Raw genomic sequence first — 26,888 nt, forward strand, 5'->3', positions numbered from 1 at the left:
GGGGAGAGAGGCTGGGGTGACAGGGGGGAGAGAGGCTGGGGTGACAGGGGGGAGAGAGGCTGGGGTGACAGGGGGGAGAGAGGCTGGGGTGACGGGGAGAGAGGCGCTGGGGTGACAGGGGGAGAGAGGCTGGGGTGACAGGGGGAGAGATGCTGGGGTGACAGGGGGAGAGAGGCTGGGGTGACAGGGAGGAGAGATGCTGGGGTGACAGGGAGGAGAGATGCTGGGGTGACAGGGGGGAGAGATGCTGGGGTGACAGGGGGAGAGATGCTGGGGTGACAGGGGGGCGCAGTACACAGTGACTGAGCCTCCAGTTTGAGTGAACCAGACGGACTCCGTCGGTTCACTCCAATGTTATGGAGGTGCCGTATAGTGTCTGTATGTGTGTCGTGAAATGACGTCACACACAGACAGTATGAAAATGGCAGCCACCTGTGAATACATTAGTTTGAATAAAAGACACTCAAGACCAATGTAAAAAAAAAAAATAAATAAATAAATACAACACACCTATTTTTTTCTTGTTACTTTTTATTTAAAAATTTTCAAAAATGTGACACTGTCCCTTTAATGGACACAGCAAACCCATCTTAACCATGCTCTTCTGTAATGTAGGTGACTTTGAAAATGAATAAGAAGTGTAGAAAGAGGCTGGAAAACAGCTTTTTAACTACAGAAGGAAACTCTTTAGCTTAATAAAACTTATTACAAAGTTTCTTAAAATCACTTGCACTATTCTTTTTTGCAAAAATTTATTAAATAACAGTTATACTTTAAGTAGGCAGTGGCTACATTCGAATCTGCTGCGAGAATGCAGAGCTATAGATCATGATAATATAGAGTATTGCCGCGTGAAATCTGCTGTGTACATGTGTATCTACCCTAAGAATGGAACAAAAAAAATAGGTACACTTTTTAATGACTGATAGCAAAAGAAAAAACATTTTTAATCAGTGTTAAAAGTGTTTAACAAGTAACACTAAAAATAGACTCTGAACTCTTTGCACTTAAAGGGGTTTTCCTAAGTTTAGGCAGATATGTCATCGAGCGTAATCATCAGACAACCTCTACTCATCACACATCCAAAATCATAAAGGCAAATTAGGTTGTACAACTTAAAAATCTGACAAAAAAGCAAACATATAAAGTGAAGGATTCCTAAGTGAAAAAGGAGACATAAAGGAGATAATTTTATAGCTGTTGCAAGGAATTATATATTCATCTTGCATTGTGGTGTGATGTAAGATTAACCTCTTCATGTCAGCCATAGGGCTATATAAGTATATAAACGTTCCTGGCTGTGAAGAGGTTGTAATGTGTGCGGGGACATTTCAATGCGATCATCCCTGCACACATTAGTTTCCCTGGAGCTGTAGGAAGTGACAGGCAGCCACAGTCATGCAGCTGCCTGTCATTACTCAAACGCTACCATGCATAGCGATCGCACCGTTTAAAGAAGTTAGAGACAGAATGAGCAACTGTCACTGACAGAATGAGCAACTGTCACTGACTGATCAGGACCCCCACAGCATGGCTGTTCATGGCCGTTGTTTTGAAATAGAGGTTACCATGGTACTCTCTTTTCAAAATTGATAATGGGGATTATGGAAAAGACCAACTGGTGCAAACTGCCCACAGCAACCAATCACAGCTCCTCTTTTCCTTCACCAGACCTGGAAGCTGAGCTGTGATTGGTTGCTGTGGGCAATTTGCACCAGTCTAAATTTTACACCCTTTGATAAATCTCCCCCAATTCTCAACTGATTTCAATGGCAGAAGCATCTGGTGATGGCTGCTTTGAAATAGACCGCTGGTCCAACAAGTGAGACTCTAATTTATAAGACATTTATAGCATATCCTATGTCATAAATCCTCTACATGGTAATACCAGTTTATGCTTGCTGTCAAATATTGGCTATAATGTTTAGTGAAGCAATAATTCTTTGTTAATCTGACTTGTGTCACACTTGCTGAACTATTAACATCCCTTCAGAGATCTCTTTACAACATACAAGTCTATAGTCTTAACACTATCCAATTGAATAGTAAATTCAAAGTATGGCATCTGAAGAAAAAGAACGTGTTTCTCTTCCTGTAATGGATGATCGATCAACACTGGCATTCTCGAATGATCCACATCTTCTGTTTATATGCATGTATTTTAACAAATTGTTGAACATGCAGAAAAGGTGCTTCTTAAAATTGTCTCCAGCGAATGTGTAAATGATGGGATTCAAACAGCAATGCAAAAAAGATATTGTTTGAGAAATTTCCATTGCTGTTTCCAACTTCTTCTCAGGATCATCAAAAGCACCCAACAAGTTTAATATTCTCAAAAAGATAATTATGTTATAGGGAGTCCAACATACAAAGAACACAAGGACAAGTATAAGGATCAGCTTCACAGCATATCTCTTCTGCATATTCCTGCTGTTGTGTAAATTCCTGATAATCTGTGAGTAACAGAACACTAACATGAGCAGAGGGATAACCAAACCAAAGATATTGACCTCTAAGTATGACAGGATAGACCAATATTCCTGACCTTCGGGATAAGAAACTGTACAGTCAGTGAAGGTATTATTGGTTTCCTCTCTGACAAACAAAAAAATCATTGCAGACAATAAAAAAGAGAAAGACCACACAACAAATGTAACAATCAGCCCCAGTTTCATTGTTCTAAATTTGAGTGATAACACAACATGGACAATTGCCAGATATCGATCTACACTTAGGACTGTTATAAAGAATATACCACTAAAAAACCCAACGTTAAACATTGCAGATAACATTTTGCACATGAAATCACCAAACACCCAATTATTGAGACGTTGGTAAACTACAAATGGTAATGACAATATAAACATCAAGTCGGAAATAGCCATGTTGAGAAGATAAAGGTCAGTCAAAGAGTTCATCTTCTTAAAACATATTAATACCCACAAGACCAAGGAATTCCCAACAAGCCCACAAGAAAATATAATAGCGTATAAAGTGGGCTGGAAAATGGAATATATTGGGTCCAGTGTTTTGACAAAGTAAACTGAGGAATAGTCATATTCTTCCATTGAAATGGATGAAGTGTTCTCTGTAGTATCCATGGTATTTGCTGAAATACAAAAATAAAAGGACAGAAAAAAGAATCAACTCGTTGACCAGAACTAATAAAGATGTGTAAGCTTGTATGTGTGTGTGAAGAGAATGTATACTTACTTTTCAGAGTGGCAAGCAGTTAGAAATGTTTGTTTCCTGGTCAGCACAGGTATAGTTATACTACGTTCTAAGAGATAACATATAGTCTCTTTACAGTGCTCTTAGGGTGCGCGTGTATTTATACATATAAAGAAACACTTCCTATAAAACTGAATATGAGCTTAGGGGAGGATGTTTGTGCAAGTTAGTGAAAGAGCTGTACAGCGATATATATACTGCACTCAGCAAGTTTACCTCTGTTATCACAAATTTTAAAGGAGTATTCTCAAAACAACAATTAAATATAAAACAAAAGGTCATTGAAAGTTGAGAAACAACAAGTTCTATTTACCTTATTCACTTTGTCTCCCTGCTAGGCACCCCAAGCTGTCTGTCATTAGGTTTTCGACAACTACTCTTGTGTTATCAACAGTGGCTGGCCTGATGACCCACTCCTGCTCTGCCACCCTATCTGTAGTAATCTTCACACTGCCAGCTCCCAGCCCCACAGAACTGGTAGGATGGGACTTTAACACAGCAAAGCTGTACACAGAATAGCAGTGCTGAACAAAGAAGTAGCAGAGTACAGAGGCAAGGAGCACAGTGCTGTTGGCAAGAACATACAGTGACTGTGGGGGGCCCCTTCCTCCACCCACAGCAGGAAGTGAATATATATATATATACATACACACACTATAAATGCATAATTGTACATTCTGTAACCATTGGGCACAGGTATGTTTATGTACACCTCAGTTCTACAAAAAAAAAAAAACATCTTTTGATCACCTCCTCATGTCTCATGTGAGTGGCCAGGCATATGTACAGTGCCTCAGTAAAGTAGTGTGGAAGCATGGAAAACTAGTAATGGTACAGAATGTAACCTTTGACATTTCCGGTCCAGATGAAAAAAATATATATATATTACAAACAAGGGCTTTTGGAAACAAAGTGAAATCATTCACCATAATACATGGAACTATAGTCATTAGTTATGATTACAATTACGATCATTCATACACTCTAGTATTTGAATCATCATAATTACGAACGAATGATACACCGAAAGGTTTGCAAAGAATTAACAATGGTTTTTTGGTCGGCTCAAATGAGGTGATCAACAACATGCGAATACATTTTCGTTAGTCATTTGATTGTTGCCTGTATACACACACAAAGATTATTGCTTAAATTTGAACAATATAATGATTTTTCATTCATTATTAGGGCCCTTACAGTATGGAGACACTGTTGTAATAGAGGTACTGGGGCTTGCACTAAATGAAGACTCTTGGACTGCCTATACTTCTACAATGTTATACCTGATTCCAGGATTTGAGGGGTCAGAGCAGAGCTCTCTCTTTCATTCTCTTCTTAATGCTTTTCTCACCTAGGTGTTGGAAGAGCCAGTGGAGGCATCTATGCGAATGAATACTCTTGGGTAGAAATACTTACAAATTAGAGTGTTTTCATGCAAAGCAACAAAGTAATTCTTGTTCAAAGTAACTAAACATATAGAACATGCTAGCATTCAGAAGGTATTCTGTAGGTGCAGATGTACAAACTACTATACACTGGCATAATCTAATAACAGTTTTAACTGACTGCCATATTTATTACTATTCATTAGGGATAAGCGCATTTACAGTAGGAGCAAAGCAAATTGCTTCACTAGGCTTGGAGGTCAGCTTGTCAGCTAGTTGCCTTTGAACTCCATGTCGCTCGACTAAGCTGGATCCGATTCTAGGAAACTACAGTATGAGAAGCTTCCCAGGACTGGATCTAGTGAAGCACTTCACTACTACTGTAAATTCACTCATTCCTACTATTCATGTGCATGATTCTGGTACACTGTTAAAGGGGTATGTAATGGCCCAGAACAGTATTTATTGTCAGGCGTCTGGAGAACCCCAGAGAAATGAAATTGTTTTCAAATCAACCAGTATCAGAAAGTTATACAGATTTGTAAATTACTTCTATTTAAACAAAAAAAAAAACTCAAGCCTTCCAGTACCTATCAGCTGCTGTATGTCCTACAGGAAGCAGTGCCCCCTGATGCCACTTCTACCCAAAGCAGTAGAAAATACCTAATGAAAACCTCTTGTGCTTTGGACAGTTTCTAACACAGACAGAGGTGGCAACAGGGAGCATCATGTCAGACTAGAAAAAATACACTACTTCCTGCAGGGTATACAGCAGTATAAGTAAATTACAAAACTGTGTAACTTCTTGACACCAGTTATTTAAAAAAACATTTTCTGGAGTATCCCTTTGAGAGCAAAGGCACAATGCAATTACTAATGAATAAGTGAAAATATTATGTGGTTATACCACAACCATAGGCTTTGTGCAAATGCTTGTGTACTTCATAGATGTGGTTGTTTATGGTGCATATTCACTTCAATTTCCCCACACTGTGTGGTGTGAGTCATATGGAGTAGAAATAATTCTTGAAAATTCTTAATCACTTTTTGATTTAGGAAGGTTGTGGAAACAATGCTAGGTAAAAGCTGCCATTTCTGTGTTGATGAACCGGATTCATGTTGCATAGGGGACATATAGGGGTGCACCGCTTCCATAATGCAATTATTGATTAATATCCCCCTGCTGTCTGCAGGTTATTAGTGGCTATTAACACAGCTCAGATGAAGAGTAAAATGTCCCCCAACTAACATGCAATAAATTAGGTTTATGATGGGAGATAGTTCTTAGAAGGTTACCACATAAGCACATGCTGCAGCATTAGCTGTGATATTTGCTGTACAAGAAAAAAAACTGCAATTATTTCTGTTCATGGAAGCTAAGACAATAGATGTACTGTCAAATAAAAATGTAATGTCAAGTAAAAACTAGAGATGAGCGAACCCGATCGTTCGGTATATGATTAGCGGGGGCTGCTGAACTTGGATAAAGCCCTAAGGTTGTCTGGAAAACATGGATACAGCCAATGACTATATCCATGATTTCCACATAGCCTTAGGGCTTTATCCAAGTTCAGCATCCACCGCTAATCAAATGCCGAAAGTTCGGGTTCGGATGGACTCGAGCATGCTCCAGGTTTGCTCATCTCTAGTAAAAACATGTTTTCCAAATTGTTACTCCAAGGCTAGAAACTTCATCTCCCACAAAACAAATTCTAAAATCATTAGAGGGCAAGAAACTATCATTAATAAATAGATAAAAAGCAAAGAGCAATACAACACTATCCCAAACAGAGAAATACACCAAGTGCAGGAAGTGATGTTCTCTAACCGTATTCTATAAAGGTAAGAGACATTCTCCACCCACTATGAATCATCATGAGGTCTCAAGTACAGACACAGAACCAAGTAGAAAGTGCAGTATATCTATTATGTGATTTAGAGCAGACCTGCAGTTATTACAGAGAATGTGTCACCAGAAGGTGACCTATTGTTTAAATCAAGTTATCATGTTAAAAATACACAATCAATTTACATTATTAGGGCCGCCAACTAATATCCAGTGTAAATGCGTTATGCAGGACAGAAAGCAGTGATCCAATAAGGTCCTGGTAGATTGCCTCAGGTTACTGGGGCCATCCTAGATGCAGTGCATCCCACAGCTGCTAGAGGGAGTGTGTGAGTGAGCTTATAGAGCAAACACAACTTCTCATAAGCTCCCGCAGATGCTCAATTGGGTCCAAGTCTGAGAAAGTACTTGGTCGTGCTCTTCCAACCGACATTGGACAATTTTTAGCCATATGACAAACAGATCCTATCCCCCCCAGCGAAGACAATGGATGGGTGTAGGATGCAAGGACAAACTTATATCCAGATCAGTGCCTTTCATATGGATGAGTAGACCCAGAGAATGCCACAAAAACATTCCTAAGACTCTTGACTGGCAATACTAATACTGTGTGATACCTATTTCAGGACCTGAGGGGTCAGTGCACAAATTTGTATTTGATTCTCTCTTAAACCCTTTGATGACCAGGCCAATTTTTATTTTTGCACTCGTTATTTCCTCTTCGTGTTTAAAGGCCATAGCGCTTGCACTTTTTTTACCTACAGACCCACATGATCCCTCATTTTTTGTGACACCAAATGTACTATGCAATGACAGACTTAATTATTCCATAAAATATGCTGTGAGATCAGAATTTAAATCATTTGCGCAATTTCTTTCATTTCGGAGGGTTTCGTGTTTATACCGTTGACCCTGTGATAAAACTGACATGTTCTCTGTTCCTCAAGTCAGTACGATTACGATAGGCAACTTATATAACTTTTCTTTTATTTGACTGCTTTAAAAAAATAAATAAATAAAAAAATATGTTTAAAACTGCTCTATTACCATCCTTATAAACGCTTTTATTTTTGGTGTATGGGGCTATGTGAGGTGTCATTTTTTGCGCCATGATCGGTACTTTCTATCAGTATATAATGCGTATATGCAACTTTTTGATCATTTTCTGGATTTGACGTGATCAAAAATCTGCAATTTTGCACTTTGGCTTTTTTGTGCTTACGCTATTTACTGTGTGAGATCAGGAATACCATAATTTAATAGTTCGGGCGATTACGCACGCGGAGATACCAATGAATACTCTTGGGTAAAATACTTCTTGAAATGTTTTCATGCAAAGCAACAAAGTAATTCTTGTTCAAAGTAACTAAACATATAGTACATGTTAGCATTAGCCTTAGGTGCAGATGTACAAACTACAATATACTCTCATAGTCTATTGGCAGTTTAAAGGACAACTCCCACAAAAATATTTTTTTTGCTCATTTAACACACATTACAAAGTTATATAACTTTGTAATGTGGTTAAATACCCGGCCTGGCCCCCTTCCCCCACTTTCGGACCCCCGACCCCCCACCCCGGAAGTTAAGGAATGTATACATTACCTATTACGATCGTCACGGTCCTCTTCTCCGGGGCGGCATCTGGTGACGACAACGTCAGAGCCGAGGGGCGGTCCGGGTCTTCTTCCTCCTCGGCGTCTTCATGCAAAGTGAATGGGGATGAAAAGGCTGCTGGTGCGCATGTGCACCAGCAGCCTTTTCATTGGCTGGAGCGCATCACATGGCTTCCAGCTTGCTCAGCCCTGATTGGCTGAGCTTGCTGGAAGCCATGTGACGCGCTCCAGCCAATGAAAAGGCTGCCGGTGCGCAAGCGCACTGGCAGCCTTTTCCATCCCCTGGACCCGGAAGTTGGAGACATCGCTGGATGGCGGAAGGCGGCGACGGAGAGGCGGACGGTGGGCGAATCGAGTGGCGATCGTCACCGGAGAGATGGTGAGTATGGTGTCTGTGTGTGTCTGTGTTTTTTTTTTTTTGGGGTCCCGCGGGAGTTGTCCTTTAAACTGACTGCCACATGTATTCATGTGCATGATTCTGGCACACGCTGTTAAAGGGGTACTCCAGAAAAATAGATTTGTTTTCAAATAGACTGGTGTCATAAAATTATACAGTTTTGTAAAAGATTTCTATTTACAAAAAAATAATAAAGCCTTCCAGTACTTATCAGCTGCTGCTGTGGTGTGCAGTTACATCATTAGGGCCAACTAGAATCCAGCGTAAATGCATTATGCAGGACAAAAAGCAGCTAGATGGCTGGGAGTGACCTAATAAGGTCCTGGTAGGATGTTACAGGTTATAGAGGCCATTTAGAGTGCCTTCCATATAGATGAGTGAACCCAGAGAATGTAACAAAAACATTTCCCAGACCACAACATTGCTCTTGCCAGCATGTGTTCTTCCAGCAATGGTTGCAGGGCGTTCCGTTTTCTCTCATCTGACACACCAACATCTCATCTGTTCGATGAAGCAGAAAACATGACAATTCTGATGCTGCAATAAAGACTGAAACCATTTCTGCTGATATAACTTTATTAGCAAAAAGGCAGTGACCATCCATCTGCTTCAGAGACCCAAACTCAGTAGGGTTCAACTAAGAGATGTTTTACACACGTCTGATAGCCCTCTGCTTCATTTGGGTGCTAAGCTACTCCACTGTAGCCTGTCAGTCCGCTCTTGTGGACCCTCATAGTAGATGTTCACCTTTTCCATCAATGGGACGTGGTGCTGTTTCCAGGCCGCTTATTTGCAATAGCATCATTTGTGCACTCCCACTACTCTTTCACCACAGCAGTAAAGCACACAGTTCCCAAACAGTGCCGTTTCAAAAATACTGGCCTGAAGGCCAATAATTATCCCTTTTTGCAACTTTGATAAACTGATCTTATTATGCATAACAGCAACTATGAATATATGTCCAGGCAGCCTACTGCATGCTTACTATCAATAATAACTATCAATTAAAACCAAGCTGAAAGTTCCTTTTATATCTGTTACTAGAAAATGTACCCGGCGCTGCCCGGGTATAAAGTGTCAGTGTCCTGTATACCTGCAGGGTCGTATTTACCATTAGGCACCCATGGTCTGGTGCGTAGGGTAGCACCTTGCAGAGGGGCAGTACCCTCCTGTTCAGACTTGCCAGAAAATCTGGTGTCTTTTCGAGGGGGTATGGCGGTATTGGTCTGGTATAGCGGTGTTATCCAGTCACAGTATGGCGGTATTGGTCAGGTCTGGTATGGCAGTGTTATTCAGTCACAGTATGGCGGTATTGGTCATGTCTGGTGTGGCGGTGTTACCCAGTCACAGTATGGCGGTATTGGTCAGGTCTGGTATAGCGGTGTTATCCAGTAACAGTATGGCTGTATTGGTCAGGTCTGGTATAGCAGTGTTATCCAGTCACAGTATGGTGGTATTGGTCAGGTCTGGTAAGGCAGTGTTATCCAGTAACAGTATGGCGGTATTGGTCAGGTCTGGTATAGCAGTGTTATCCAGTCACAGTATGGCGGTATTGGTCAGGTCTGGTATGGCAGTGTTATTCAGTCACAGTATGGCGGTATTGGTCATGTCTGGTGTGGCGGTGTTACCCAGTCACAGTATGGCGGTATTGGTCAGGTCTGGTATGGCAGTGTTATTCAGTCACAGTGTGTCGGTATTGGTCATGTCTGGTATGGCGGTATTGGTCAGGTCTGGTGTGGCAGTGTTACCCAGTCACAGTTTGGTATACCTGTAGTGCCCTGTATATACATGTACTGTATAGATGGAGTAGGGGATCCTTTATACATGTACTGTATAGATGGAGTAGGGGGCCCTGTATATATATGTACTGTATAAATGGAGTAGGAGGTCCTGTATATACATGTACTGTATAGATGGAGTAGGGGGTCCTGTATATACATGTACTGTATGGATGGAGTAGGGGGTGCTGTATACATGTACTGTATAGATGGAGTAGGGGGTCTACCAGTTATTACTGTGGATGTTGTGAGGCAGCTGCCCTAGCAACCATTGCTCCCTGTGAAAATGAGAGCAGTAATCCTATTGGTTGCTAAGGCTCCAACTGCCATGTCTGCTGCAGCTAATTATATCACCTGTGTTTGCAGTGAGGAGATTTTCCCATTCATCTCTATGGGGCGCCTCTCTTTCCCCTCCCCCTCCTCTCCTGTACATCTGGCGGGGACGGGACCTTCGCAATAACCTTCCCGGGCACCCAATGTATCTGTGTGTCAAATTTGGGGTCAAACGGTTCAGGCGTTTGGAAGTCTATTTGGGACAGACAGACAGACAGACAGACAGACTTTCATTTTTATTATATAGATGATAAGGAGGTGGCTGCTTGAAAGTGATCTGTACAGCATATTACATTGAAAATTACTATAGGGAAAAATTGTGACACTCACCAATCTTTTTCTTGCTATTTTATTCACATTTCAAATTTTCAAAAGTGGGACTATAGAGGCTCATTTGCATAAAAAAAACACACAGAATAGGGACATGTATAGTGAAGGGAAGTCTGACCTATGGGACCCCCACGCGGATCTCTAGATCAGCGGCCCGGCTCTTTTGTTTTGAATAGAGCCACAGGTCGGCGCATGGCCCGTCACCCCATTCATTTTCTATGGAGCCACCAAAAGATCCGAGTGCTTTACTTGGTTATCTCCTTCGGCATCATAGAAAATGAATGGAGCGCATAGGGGACAAGTAATAATAAAGCAGAAAAACTCTTTAATTCAACAGACACACATCTGCATCAGGGCCGCATCACTACCAAAGATCTGCAGTCATTTTATATATGAGTTATGTCTATGTCAGTGATTTGGCGCTAAATTTTAATTATGGTAACATTCATCCCAGTATTATAAAGCTCTGAAGTTGAAGTATAAAAATATTTTAGCTTTACCAGCTGGCAAGAAACACTAGGCCGCTGGTTAATTTTTCTGCCAAGTTAGCTTAGGTATTGTTACAATGATTTCACCCTTCCTTTTTATATAGCATTGAAGTATGTCCATTTTAAATCTGGGAAGTTTAATCTTTTATGACTGTGCGTCTGGTACTTCTATTTTTTTACTGTTATTACATATACATAAAGACATTTACTGCAGACTGTTCCACCTGAGTTTTATTATGACTAGCTGATAAGTCCAAAGCATTCATTTTCTAAATGCAAACTATAGCTATAATGGAGGACAGGATGCTGCATCACGCTCCAATATCTCTCTGCATTTTGGACAACAGTAAGAGAAGTAGATTCAAAAAGTAAACTTGTACTTGTTTTTTTTTTTTTTTTTTTTTTTTTTTAAGAAAGGGGAAGTTTAAAAAGCTTTAAAAAGAAAATAATAAAAGTACAATAGTTTTCATCAAAAAACAAAAACTACTGCCAGTGAAAAAGGACCAAATGAGAACAACTACTGGAATCCCAGCTTTTCAGCAGAAGAATGCCCACAATTTGTAACCAGCAAAAAAAACATGAAATATTCCAAAGCACTTAGAACTCATTCACATCTGAGCTAAGCAGTTACATAGTTCTGCTTTATTATAGAAACAGAACAACAAAAATAATGATCAATCTGTTGAATAATAAGAAATACAGACACCAAATGGGCACAACTGAACATAATGTGGTCCCCTGGGTTTCCTTTACAGTGCCAGGCAATTTACTGGACTAAAAAGCACTGCAAGGTGCATTGTTGTATTCAGCGTTTGCTCAAATCTGCACTAAGGCTCCTGATGTGATGTGACACTACAGCCATTCTGAGGGCTGTATTACACGGGATAATTATTGTTTGAAAATTTGTTATTTCATTCGAATTTAAACAATAATAGTTTTTTGTAAATGCTGGAAATGATCCAACGGCCAACGGCAAATCATTCATGTGTCGTTGATCGTTGATTTTGTGCTGACACCAAAATCATTGTTAGTCGTTCGCTAATCGTTGCGTGTAATGGTGCGTTTACACAGACAGATTTATCTGACAGATCTTTGAAGCCAAAGCCAGGAACAGACTATAAACAGGGATGAGATCATAAAGGAAAAACAGATCTATCCTCTCAGATAAATCTTTCTGTGTAAACGCACCCTAACTCCACATTGTTTGCTCTTTTGCTGGGATCAGATGGAGTGAACAATCGTGGTAACGATCATAACTAATGACTGTCGTACTGTGTAATATGGTGAAAGATTAAAAAAAACTCTAACCATTTTGTCACTAAAATTTGTAACTAAGACCCCTTTCACATGTCAGTGACAGTTTTTACTATCAGGAAATCCTGATCAGGAAGCCACAAAAGGCTTCAGGAAGCCATCAGGACAGTAATCAGTTTTTACCTTCAGGATTTCCTGATACATCCCAGCAATGACCACCACACACATGAAGGTAGAAAAAAGGGGGCATAGGGAAGGGGCCACAAGGAAGAGGGGAGGGCATAAAGCAGGGCCCACAAGGTAGAAATAGGGGGGACATAGGGCAGGGGTGGTAAGGTAAGTGCCACTTTGTGACAACTGTATAGTTGATCCCCTGTTATTAACAACTGTAGGGGGAGCCAAGGCAGGTGCTACAAGTAGGGTGAGCAGCAGGCTGTCGACCCTGGTACACCACAGTGGGGTTCTGCCTGGCTCTCACCAAGGTGTCTCCTGCAGCAACAGTGCTATGAGCTGGGATCCAGGCCATGCTGGCAGTGTGTACAGTTTACTCCCAATGTGCTCCAGCTCCAGTCTGCCGTACAGGCACTGCCTCTTCCTGGGTGGGTGGGGTGCCCTATGCACTCTCCTGCCCCAGCCTGTCACCTTAAAATTGCTCCAGCCTCTCACCCACCCCAGATTGTGCTTTGCAGCTCTGCATCCAGCAGGGTGCTCTCTCTCGGGCTCCTCCAGCTGCAGCTGCCAGCAGATGACACATGCCCAGTGTTGTCCTGCCAACCAATTCCGATAGTGTGCGTTATTACGGCGCCCCGTGACAGAATTCCGGATGAAAAAAAGAAAGGATCTAAAAGATCTTCAACTATTGTCCTTCAAGAAAACTCCTGACGGATGTCCGTCACTCCTAATTGGTGTCTGGATTTCCTGATAAGATTTTTTGGACATGTGAAGGGGGCATAACACAGAGTATGAACTAGTATGCAGTATAATTTATTGCACTCCATGTTAACAACCTTTCTACTTTTTGCTAGAAACACCATGTCAGACCTAGCTTTGTTTTTTCTTTTATTGTATGAAGATGGAAAAAAGTCTTGTTTATATATGCCTTATTACATTTACATACAAATCATCATATATCACCTATAATAGAAAACAGCAGTATTATGATAAATAGATGCTAATTAAATTACATGGCCTCAATTGGAGTTCAGAAAACAAAGAATGTATTCTTTATTTTCAGATGACAAACTGTAATGCAAATAAATTAAACGCTCAGCTGGGACTTACTAAGCAAGTAAGTGTGTTGCCTTATCCCTACAATACCTGACCAATCTTCATTGTTGTATATTTATTTTTTCCACTTAATTTTTTTTAAAAGCCATAACTCTTTCCATCTATGAGCTATATTGGGGGTTTGGGGGGCTTTTTTTTTTTTTTTTTGCAGGACCTGTTATGGCTTGTAAAGACACCTTTCAATTTACCATAAAATATACTAATAAAAATAAGCACTAGGTTCTGTTCCTATTAAAGGGGTAGTGCAGCATTTTTTCTTTTTCTACTTAAAGTGACTGTACCACCAGCCCCAGGCTAAAGCACTGGAGGTGGACCGACCCACCCTTAGTGGGAAGAAACTCCAGCCCCTCTATGATAGGGTTCCATTGATTCTAATGGAGTCACATCATGAAGGGGCTGGGGTTTCTTCCCACTGGGGGTGGGTCGGCCCGCCTCCAGTGCTTCAGCCTGGGCTTGGTGGTACAGTCACTTTAATTAACACACATTACAAAGTTATATAACTTTGTAATGTGTGTTAAAAGTCTGTCTGGCCCCGTTCCCATGCGCACCAGCAGCCTTTTCATTGGTTAGGGTGAATCACATTGCTTTCAGCTTGCTCAGCCCTGATTGGCTGAGCTTGCTGGAAGCCATGTGATGTGCTCTAGCCAATGAAAAGGCTGCCGGAGCGCATGCGCACCAGCAGACTTTTCTCTCCCATTCACTACACCCGGACCTGTAAGTGAGGATGACGACCGAAGATGGCGGGGACGTGGCTGGTGGGAAATTCGAATGGTGATTGTCACTGGAGGGATGGTAAGTGTTTATTCTGTGTGTCTGTGGTAGGGCTGCGCACTACCCCTTTAAGCTGTGGTGATGTGTAACTGCAGCTGAGCTGCAGTAACCACGTCCGGCCACTACACAGAACAAAACTGTTCACTGTGTAATACAGGCCCACTGATCAGTATATTTTGCTCACAAAACCCCTTTAAAGGGGTACTCCAGCGAAAACCTTTTTCTTTCAAATCTACTGGTGTCAGAAAATTATATAGATTTGTAATTTTCTTCTATTAAAAAATCTAGAGTCTTTCCAAACTTATTAGCTGACACAGTCTGACACAGTGCTCTCTGCTGACATCTCTGGCCGAGACAGGAACTGTCCACAGCAGGAGATGTTTTCTATGGTAATCCCAATAATAAGCCTCTCCTGCTCTGGACAGTTCCTGTACTGTATATTCTTATTAGAAAATACAGTACACAGGGGAAACTGCCTGTGAATACCACTCTGTGCACGGCAGCCTCTTTATTACTAATATAACTTTATTAAAGCATGTAATGTATTTAAAATAAAAACACACATTAAATGCAAGTGGGTGTTTACTCAATACAGATATAATATATATATCATCAACAGAATTCACTCTTAGCTTTATTACTCCATGCTCTTTTGATGCACAAAGACTACTTAAAGCATTAGTTAAAAAGAAAAGGCAAAAACATAAACTTGTGATTGTGGCTATCACCAATTGAAAATATCCAGTATGCTGGATTTATGCTGATAAATGGATGACAATCAAGGAAATCTGCTGAAATCTACAGTTTCAGACAGCATCAATCGGCTGTCTCATACGAATGAGGCTAGCAGAAATCAATGTTCTTACCTTGATTCAGATGTATGGATTTTCAGTTGCATAAATTAATGTGAACATAAAACTCCAGAAAAAACTATGTTTTTTTCTACTCTATGATGCACATTAATGCAGGGTCTTTCAGTTGTTTTTCTCTTTACAAGTCACATTTTTTTTTTTTTTCCATGTTATCCAAGAATTTTAATGTGATAAAAACATCATGACTACAGAATGCTGTATTTGAGAAAACCTGACACTGATCCAAAAATCAGCTAGGAAGCCGAACAATTTGGACCATGCATCCTCCATGGCATTTTGTCACATTTGTCCAGAGAATCACCATGTGAAACAGCCCTGAGGGTGCCCTCACACACACTTCCAGAAAGAAATCAAGAACAATCCATGTGGCGCATGGTATTTTTTTCATGCGTTTGTGTTTTCTTTTTGTCATTGTTTCTAGCGTTTTTGACTTTATGTGTGAATGATCTTTTTTGTGGCATAGGCATTTTTGTCTGCTGAACTTTTTTCCTCTGCCATCATATGGCCTAGCTGCTGGACCACAAAAGGTGACAAAAATGCAAGAAAAAAAAAAAAAAAACAATGCAATTTTATGTTATGCTCAGCCAATCGCGGCTGAGCAGCTGATGACGCGGCAGAGGGAGGCCGGCGCGAGGGACGGTCGGAGCGGTTCGGCCAGCCTTCCGAAGATGACATCATTGTCAAAAGATAGTGGACGGGGGTCGACACGGATCAGGTGAGTATAGAGCACTACACTTCCGGATCTAGCGTGGGGGGGGGGGGGGGAACACGGGGAAGGGGGCTATTCACTAACATAACATACATTACAACGTTGTATAACTTTGTAATGTGTGTTATTTAGTGAATAATTGTTTAGCGCCGCACTACCCCTTTAGGCAGTGTGAATCCAGCCTAATGGTATTCAGAGGGCAAAAAAAGTTGCTATCCCTGCAGTCAGCTACATTAAAAAAACAACATATTGAAGTGCCTGAAAAAAAAATCAGTTTGCCAAAGATTATGTGAGTAAATCAGCTGTAACAGATGACGATGACCATTAACACAGTTAAGAATGCGCTAATTTGTAAAAACCTAGAGCATGGCTAATTGTCACATTAGCACCAACAAACTCATTCTATGAAGTTCTTCAATGTGCTTTTATATACCAATATACAATAGTGTCAACTGCATTAACCTGTCTCGCTGAGGCATTGCATTTCATTATTTTAACTACATTTACATTAATATATGCCAACATTTTGCACAGTGATTTAAATATTTCACTTGGTTTACATTTAAGGTGTCCCTTTTTTGGAATGACAATTTATGACCCAAGTTAAGTGCCTTTTTTGCCTAACAGGGTTTTTCAGGTTTCTAACTTTAATTTCTTTTCCACAGGGCAGGCCATCAGACCTGGTTGGTAAGGGGCCGCCCTAACCATAATCACTGTCATTTATTGTGTTTATGTATTGTTTTGGAAAAATACCATTTAAAAAATGTCAGGGGACCGAAATGTCCATTGCAGAATATATATTCTGCAAGGTCAAGACCTTTACGGAAAAATTACTAGATACCTATTGTAACTATGTGCCAAATTTGGGGTTAAGTGGTACAGGCGTTCAGATTCCTATAGGAGTGAATAATGGCAATTGAGCATTACTGGCTCCAGCAGCCTGTGCACACAATGCTATTGACAGCCAGCCTAACTTAGGGTTCTGCATATTCTAATGCAATAAAAAACATACAGTATACAGGCAGAGTCTCTGTATTAGCAGTGATTTGTCAGTGGCAGCGCTTGATCAGAGCAGGAAAGCAGGGACCAGGGCTTTGGTAACCTTGCAGTTTCCGACAAAAACATTGGTTGGAGCTAGAGATGATCGAACCCGAACGTTAGGTATTTGATTAGCTGGGGCTGCTGAACTTGGATAAAGCTCTAAGGTTGTCTGGAAAACATGGATACAGCCAATGACTATATCCATGATTTCCACATAGCCTTAGGGCTTTATCCAACTTCAGCAGCCCCCGCTAATCAAATGGCGAAAGTTCGGGTTCGGATCGACTCAAGCATGCTCCAGGTTCGCTCATCTCTAGTGGCAGCAATTAGGCCTTACTGCTGTCACTTTCCCGTATAATAGTATATAAATAAAAAAGTATATATTTATTGTAATGTAGTTATATTACAAAGTAAAATTGTTTTATTAAAACAATGTATAGAAAATGTTTTACTCACTAGAGTACCCTTTCAGGCTATGTTCACACAACATATTTTTTAACAAGAACTGACCGTTCATATACAAAAAATGGGTTGCATTTGTCAATGCAAACAATGAACGTTTGTATTGAACAGCGACCGTTGTTTCGCTACAGCCGTAAAAATTATTGACATGTCAATTCTTTCCGACCGTTGTGCAACAAAAAAAATTTTCTTTCAAATCAACTGCTGCCATAAAGTGCCAGAGATTTGTAATTTACTTCTATTAAAAAAATCTCAAGCATTCCAGTACTTATCAGCTGCTGTATGCCCAGCAGGAAGTTGTATTATTTCCAGTCTGGAGAGCAGGAGATGTTTTCTATGGGGATTTGCTGCTGCTCTGGACAGTTCCTGACATAGAAAGAGGAGGCAACAGAGAGCACTGTGTCACACTGGAAAGAATACTCCACTTCCTGCAGGACACACAGCAGCTAAGTACTGGAAGACTTGATTTTTTAATAGAAGTGAATTACAAATCTCTTGCACTTTATGGCACCAGTTGATTTGAAAGAAAAAAAAATTGGTGAACAACCCCTTTAATATGCCTTCCTGTTCATGTATCTGTTTAGGTATATTGTCATGTTGTTGTTTTTTTAGAAACTTACTGAGAAAATCAAGGTAAGAACAAGCCTCACTATTGGCTGTGAGCAAGACTAGCAAGGAAATACACAAGAATACAAATCTGACCTATTACACATAAGCAGGTTATACAAAAGATATTCCTCTCAGAAAAGTCATTATCAGTAAAGTGCTGCCACAGCTTTGTTCAGCTCCTCTGGTGGGCCATTAACCTCATGGTCATTAGGAAAATGGCATAATTAATGTTATCCTCACCCTTGAAGTATGAATATTCTGCGGTATTAAGCACTCTTTCAGATCAGAACACCTGACATAATCAACATATAATGATGCAAAAATGTGTCAGTCCGAGGTCACAACAGCTTCCTGGTGATCAGATCAACAACACGTTCTCCTGCACGTATAAGTACTATGTAACAGTACCATAAGCACTACAGCGTGCCTGACTGTCATGAACAGTAATTATCTATACTACATTATATCTAATCAAAGTTAAAAATACATGATGATGGGATTTTAGGTAAGTAAATGTGAGGAATTTGATATTTTTATCATGTTAGTAATTTATCTGTAGTCTAACAAAATACTTTTAAATTTTGCGAATTCGTACTGAAATCCGCTGCTGATCCCTTGCCTGTAGTTTCTATGAGAAGACATACTAACAGAGGGATTAACATCCCACCGCAAGTATGTAAGTGACAGACCCGTTAACCCCCTGCCGGCCGGGTCATACTGTACCTGCTCCAAGCTCCGGCTTGCTCTGGGGGTTCCCGGCTAGACGTCCTGGTCAGCCAATCAGGCTGACCAGGATTGGCTGAGTGGGACGTCCAAACGTCCGGAGCCCCCGAAGCAAGCCGGAGCTCGGAGCAGGTACAATATGAAATAGCAGAAACAGTAGAAATGGCAGCAAGAAATCCACTGCGGATCCGGCCTGTGTGCTTGTACCCTAAAGGTCGTATTACTTGGCCCGATGTTTTAGGGAAGTGAGCAGAGACATATAAAACATGGTTGTGGTCCAAGTTACATGTACTAACTTATAACCCTATTGCATTGAACGATTATTGGCCTTACTTGGCAGCCCAGGCCGTTAATGACAGTGCCCAGCACTCGCATGCCCCTTGTTTCACCTCTCTTTGCACTGTGCTATTACACACACAGACAGTGAGCAGGGAGGGATTGCCCGAATGATCCTTAGATTGTTCAGGTGGTCCATTGAGGTTTCTCTCTCTATCTATCTATCTATCTATCTATGTATGTGTATAGTGGGAGCAGCGCTCGTGCGGATAAGTTCTTGTGGGGGGTGCCAGCAGTGTGCACTGTGAAACCACTTCAGCACAGCTGTGTAGACAAGGTAAACCACCGCGGCGCTCCAGAGCTTTCTTAAGCTTCTTCTGCTTGAGAAAGCTCTGATTGTATGAGCGAAATGTTGCACCAATGGGAGGAATAAACCTGTTTGTTTGATTTCATCTGGAGCGCCGCGGTGGTTACCTTGTCTATCAATCTAGTTCTCCATTTACACAGCACCAGGAGCGGCACAGTGTACATGGATACTGCCACAGTATGTATATCTAAATATCATAGTGCATATTTTGGCTGAGCTCCAAAGTGGGCACATTGGAAAAAACAGAAGGACAACTATCACTGCGGCACACCAACAGCCAGGGCTTTATGGCACAGTGGCCAGAAAGAGGCCTCTCTACAGTAAAAGACATACTGTATGAAAGACCACCTGGAATTTGTCAACAAGATTCTCTGGTCTGAATGAACCAAGATTAAACTTAGTCTCAACTCTCATCATCATGTCTAAAAAAGACCAGACACTGTTTTTTCAGTGTGTCTAAGGACTTTTTTACACAGCCTGATCACCTTAGTAAATGACCACTGATCTGCTAGATTAGAGCTTGTTTACTGAGCTTATTGCACCACTTGATTATTAAGCAGCATCATCAGCAATGTCCCTGCAGTTCCTGGTGTATCTAGTTAACTATAAACTGTATACATTACCTCTCCATGCTCCTCTGTGTCTTTATGCACCTCCAGCCGTAAGTAAAACTTCATAGCCAGTCTCTGAAGTGACAGGCTGCTCAGCCAATCACTGGCCGCAGTGATCCCATCCCAGCCAGTGATTGGCTGAGTGGCCTGTCACTTCAGAGAGCAGCTTTGAAGTTGTACCGGTGGCTTCAGGAAGACAGCAACAGGAAGTATAGAGAAGTAATGTATACAGTTTATTATTTTCTTCACAGATTCATCAGCCATTGGCCGCACATCGATATTACACGTAACAATGCGCTAGCGACGGCTGACGATTTTAGGTCCGGACCTAAAGACACAATAAGTCGATGATCATCGTCATCAGCTGATCATTGTCTTTATTACACAATATTCTGTGTATTAAGGCCCTAAGTCTGTTTGCAACATCTGCACATCCTCCATAGACTGTACTGTATGACAAAGCTTGATGTTATCTGCAAACATAAAAACATTGCTGTAAATCTAATCCTCTATGTCATTAATAAAAAGTTAAATAGAAGGGGACCAAGTACTAAATGGCATGACTTAAAATAGGAATCAATGACCACAACTCTCTGGATACAGTCCTTAAAGGGGTTATACAGGATTATAAAAAAAACACAGCTACTTTGCAATTAAAGGGAACCTGTCACCCTCCGTGCCGGGGTGACAGGCTCCCGACCCCCCGTTAGAGCCCCCTATACTCACCTAATCCCGCTTCTGGAGGTGGTCGGGTGATGAAGATCTCAGCCGCTGCAGCCCGGCGCGCGCGCTGAGAGATGAGTCCAACACCCATAGAGAATGACAGGAGAGTCCAGCGCTCCGTCATTCTCTATGAGCGTTGGACTCATCTCTCAGCGCACGCGCCGGGCTGCAGCGGCTGATATCTCAGTCACCCAACCGGATCCAGAAGCGGGACCCGGCGGGATTAGTATAGGTGGGCTCTAACGGGGGGTCGGGAGCCTGTCACCCCGGCATGGGGGGTGACAGGTTCCCTTTCAGCTCGATTCACTTGCTCAAACAATTAACATGCCCAAAGTGAGGACAAAAGTGGTGCTGTCATAGACAACTGTAATGTGTAGTATAATTATTTCAGCGTTCCTGTACTTCAAAGAAATTCCAACAGAGAAAAAAATAAAAAAACAACAGTGGAGAAATAACCAATAGGTCCCATTGCATTATTAACTTAGGTTACGGGGTATAGCGCAGGGTTAATGCTTCGGTTCAGAGTTATATTGCATAAAGATTGTTGGAGAATAATTGGTTGAGATACATTGGTAAAATAGTATTTACCGCATTACCAACTATTTAACCAAATTTCACTGTATGTGACAAAACATGTTGAAAAGGCCAATTAAATTTTAATGATTGATTGCTAAAGTAATATATGTTGGTGGATTCAGCATATCTGGCAGTCAGCTTTATTATACCCACTATATAATTCTGGGGTGGTATTGGTGTGCAAAGCTTATAATCTGCTTTATAGTAGGGATTAAAAGATCAGAATTACATATTATATTTTTTGTACAGTTAGCAATTTGTGTTTTCAGTCGTGTGCTGCATTTATACTTTTAATAATTACAATAAAAATTTAATTTTAGGGGTGAAGCTTATAAAAAGGTGTCTTAAATCCCAGGTCCTAAAGCCTGAGGGTTTGTTGATTGATGAGATTTGGGGTCAGTCTCTCGTATTCTCTCCAGCAGGTGTTCTGGAAGATACGGTGTAATGTATTAGGCTTGACATCTAGAAATCAAGGGACAAGTTTCTGTTCTTCACATAACTACAATAAAAAGTTACAGGTCCTTTTACAAAACATTGTAGCTTAGCTAATGCTTAAAAATAATTGTATTCAGCACCTCCATTTTGTAAACCTCATTTTGGCAGCACAATGTGCTCACACACGGCATACTGATCAGTGAACAAGAACCACTTATCTCAAGATTTCATCAGCAAATTTTGAAGGAGAATGGCTTAAAAATGTTAGGATATAAAATCAACTTTGCATAATATCAATTTATCAATGCTGGAGTGATTGCAATGGAACAATGTTACTCTTCATACAGATAACATTCAGCTTTTTAAAGACCTACTAACAGCTCGTTGAGATATTACTAAAATTGCAAACTGAAATTCTAAATTAAACTATGCATATATATTAACAATGTAATAAGTATATGTAATTGACCAACAAAATATAGCTACAGCCTGTTTTCTTAGAAGCACTTTGTTCTTTTGTGCTGTGGTCCCATCCTGATTACATAGCAGACAACAGAAAAATTGGTGGCACTTTATCACAAATATGATAACCCAGAAGCATGCTGACCAGTAACCAAAGAAGAACCTGAACCTGGAAACTAAAGACCATTACAATCCTATATGTAGCCAAATCGTCATGGTACAGTCTATGGCTGGGTTCACACACAGTATATTTCAGTGAGTATTGTGGTCCTCATTGCAACCAAAACAAGGAGTGGATTGAAAGCACAGAAAGGCTCTGTTTACATAATGTTGTAATTGAGTGGATGGCCGTCATTTAATGGCATATATTTGCTGTTATTTTAAAACAACGTCTGTTGTATTGAAATAATAGCAGTTATTTACCATTATATGACGGCCATCCACTCAATTTTAACATTGTGTGAACCGAGCCTTTCTGTGTTTTTAATCCACTCCTGGTTTTGGTTGCTATGAGGACCTGACATGAGGACCAAATACTGACTGAAATATACTGTGTGTGAACCCAGCCTATGACAGGACAAGCACCCAGTGCAAAATAGATTGCCCAGAGAAAAGTTACATAGAAACTCCTAACCAACATGACTTATAGCAATTTTCCATGAATAACTAAATTAAAGGGTATATTAAGTTGTGGGGTCAGTTTTCTTTAGAGAAATAACTATTATGTAACTGAGTGAGTTATGTAATTTCATTATGTAGATCTCATGCTGGAGATTAAAGCATAAGAACAGAGCAGGACAATTGTGCTAAGTACGGAGTTTATGACGCTATGACTATTTAGTCCAGGAAAAAGAAATCTCCATTTGCCCAAATGACACAGAGACCAGGTCTAGGAGTTAAAGTTTACAAAATATCATTGAAAACGAATACATTTCTGGTCACTACAATAAGCCATGGTCCAGTACCCTTCCATAGAGAATGCATAGAAGCGAGTGACTTTCGGCCTATAATGACAGCTCAGAGAAGAGGAGTCACAGCGCCAGCGGAAGTGAGTGCGCGGCGGATTTGAATGGCACCGCGGGATGGGAACGGAGCTGCGCCGTGGGACATCGATCATCTTCCGTGAGTGTACATCCCAGCGGCTACCGGGGGGGGGAATTTTTTTGGGTGAACTGCTTCTTTAAAGTAGTTTTCTAGGACTTTTCGATTGAGGTCTTATCCTCAGGAAAGACCATCAATGCCTGATGGGTAGGGGTCTGAAACCCCTGTTGATCATCTGTCTGCCTGAGGTACAGTGACCACATACACAGGGAACTAAGCTGTAAGCAGATAACTTCATACATTTACAGCCCTCGTTCACACAGTGTATTTTTCAGTAAACATCCGGTGTTGCAGATTTGCAATAATGGCCGTTATTTAATGATAGTGGGCGATTACACTACAGCCTATGGAACCACAGCCATAGTGTATACACACTGTATACACTACGGCCGAGATTTAATGCGGCCACAAAGAAAACTGCCATGTCTATTTTGTGAACAGCAGCCACACAACATAGACTGTGCACACAATATAAAGTACGGTTCCCGGATGCATTTTACATTGTGCTCTATGGCTAATTGGAGTGTGGGCACAAGCAAATGTGCCCGCAATCCAATTCAAATAAAGAGATGTTCATCCGGTCGATACCGCAGTATCGCCCGGGTAAACATCTGAGACAGTGGCTTTTCTGTGACACGGTCTTGTCACAGAACAGTTGCTGTTTGTGCCATATGTGAACATGGCCATATAGTGGTTGTGCACCCTCAGCTGTCCTTCACATTTAATAGTAGGCCACCAATGAAAAAGTCCTTAAAAAACAACAACCATTTTTACGAGAGAGAGAAAAAACTACATAAAGTCTTGGTGTACCATAACACAATTGCTAAAATTACAGTCATGTGAAGCTGGCCTTTCTCACACTTCAATAATTTTTTTTTATCACTGACTATAAAATAAAGTAGGTTTTTCATGATGTACATGCATGTAGCAAATTGCTTAAAGATCATATTCATCCAGGTTTCTTCATAGTGTTTAACAGAGAATGTAAGGATAAGAAAAATTAAAATGAACACTCTCACACACTTGCACTACATTCTCAAGATTGAATGACCAAATTGATCCCTCCACATTGTCTGGGATCACAGGGAAATAAACTGCAGTGATAATTATCAGTACTTCAACTTCAGCTTCATTTATGCAAAACAGATGAATGGCCAATAATCAGGAGCAGTTGTGTCAGAACAATGCAAAGAATGCTCAATTGCTTTCCTTACAGCAAGCAGACAGGGACACCGAGGCTTAGTTTAGTCTGCTATTACCATTTAGCAGGATTTAAATGCTGTAAACGGCAAACCCAATTCAACTTAGACTGTCTCTGTACTACAAATTAGATTTTTTTTTTCCTACAACGCTGAATTTCCACATTTGTAGTGGGCTAGACTGCAATCTACAATTCCCCAGAGAAATAATGTCAATTGGCATTTTAAAAATGAATTCAGTGACCTACAGTGATATGAGTTTCATATGCACAGTATGTGTTGGCAGGTAACTGGGGAAGTTCAGGATCCATCAAGAATATTCTGGCTTTGTAACAGCAAACAATGGATTGAGATGTGTCTTTTAAGTTGATATGAATCTGATCCTTGGCTTTTACCATTAACAATAGGTTGCTGGCAGCAGTGGACAGCATTATTTAACATATTGCAACACTGACCCCCCCCCCCCCCCCGTACATGTTAAAAAGCATCTATTAAAGTGAATATGTCAGATGCTATTTACATTTCAAACTGATAACACTGTTATATAGCTGTGAGGTCAAGGTGACACATGTTACCTTTAATATATCCGTTTGTGCTACCATAATTTAGAAAAATGCTTTATTCTTGAGTGAAAAGTGTCAGAGAGGCTTTGCCAAGCTTCTGATATGCTGCAAGCTGAAATACCTCCTAACTACCCCTACCATACCTGACACTGCTTGACTGACAATCATGTACAAGCTGAGCTCCAAGCAGGAATGCAAGGGGAGGTGAGGGGGTGTTACAGCCCTCAGAAGCTTGAAAAGCCTTGCTGCCACTTAGCTTTGCTTCTATATTGCTGTATGACAATTAGAATTTATTGAGATTGTGGTCATATCTTGGTTTTGTAACTAATGAGCTCAGGTTTTGCCATGATTTCAGAAAACTGATGCCATAATAGCATCAATGCGACATAACTACAAGATGTGAATAAGCCCGGAATGTACAAAGCTTAGAGTAAAGAGGAATCAACATGAAAACCCACATATAAAGTTCTTTCCACAAATAATGCAAGAATGGTATATTGGACGATTCAAATGGCCACTCATTTCTACTCAGATGGAAGAAAACAGATGGAAAAGCCTACAAAATGGTTCTTCTCCAGCATATAAATAAAAAGTTTTTACTGGTAAGATAAAATTTTTCCTAAAAACCTTACTTGTACATTAAAAGAGGCATATAGGGAATAAACAAACACAGCGGTCCACATTGCACTTAAAATAAAATGGTGAGATAGTAAGGAATTTCAGGTACTTCCACAATATAGACAAAGAAAATGTGTGCACCAAAATGTACTGTATGTGCTGTGCACCAAATTTTATATCCAGCTGTTTGGTGGGTTCCACGATGACACAATAGTGCATTGTGCATAGAGATATCATTAAACCAAATCTAAATTATATGATGCAGAATCAACTATTATCAGTGAGTTGTAATTTATGTTAAGGGCCAGTTTTACACGTAACAGTGATTTTCAATGAGAAGACATACTTGCAGCAGCATTGACATCGGGATTGAGCTGCACCGCCGCAGCCACTGATTGGCTGAGCGCGACGTCCAGGCGCCGGAAACCCCTGAAGTAAGCCGAAGCATCGAGTAGGTAATGCATGCTCCAGCCGGCGGGGGGTTAAGGGGGCTGTCACTTACATACTCTCAAACTCCTTTCTGATTTTTAATTCAGGTTTCCAATAATCAAACCATTTCTGTAGGTGCTAGCAAAAAACATCTAGAAACAAAGCCATCTAGTTAAGAAACTTGTCAGGTCTGCCTTCTCAGTTCTATAAGGTATTATACTTACATTGAGGATTATTAATATATTTTACAGTTTACGAAAATGTTTAAAAGTAACCAACATTTTATGAAGTCCAGACATTATTTCATCAGTGAATAAAATATTTTCAAAAAATTCCAGAATTTTCATAATGTGCAGCACACTTTTTTTTATTCATCCCTTCCCCCCAATGTCATTA

The 26,888-nt window shown here is 40.6% G+C and overlaps 1 protein-coding gene across 7 annotated transcripts in view; it reads right to left on the minus strand.

The window, feature by feature from the left end:
* IMMP2L (inner mitochondrial membrane peptidase subunit 2) overlaps positions 1-26,888 on the minus strand; it is an 816,543-nt gene that overhangs the window by 731,024 nt on the left and 58,631 nt on the right. The window contains exons 1-2 of one of the 7 annotated variants that reach the window (XM_069976132.1): positions 4,515-4,600; positions 1,691-3,109 (exon numbers count right to left, since the gene is read on the minus strand). The exons of 3 other annotated variants lie outside the window; for them this stretch is intronic. In XM_069976132.1, the coding sequence (XP_069832233.1) occupies positions 2,052-3,101 (1,050 nt within the window). In that variant the 5' untranslated portion in view covers positions 3,102-3,109; positions 4,515-4,600 and the 3' untranslated portion in view covers positions 1,691-2,051. Of the gene's footprint in view, positions 1-1,690; positions 3,110-3,213; positions 3,305-3,544; positions 3,615-4,514; positions 4,601-26,888 lie in introns of those variants that run through there. 3 more of the 7 variants (XM_069976127.1, XM_069976121.1, XM_069976114.1) reach the window with 3 other exon arrangements.

The sequence above is a fragment of the Dendropsophus ebraccatus genome, chromosome 1, assembly GCF_027789765.1.
Source record: "Dendropsophus ebraccatus isolate aDenEbr1 chromosome 1, aDenEbr1.pat, whole genome shotgun sequence".
Lineage (NCBI taxonomy): Eukaryota > Metazoa > Chordata > Amphibia > Anura > Hylidae > Dendropsophus > Dendropsophus ebraccatus.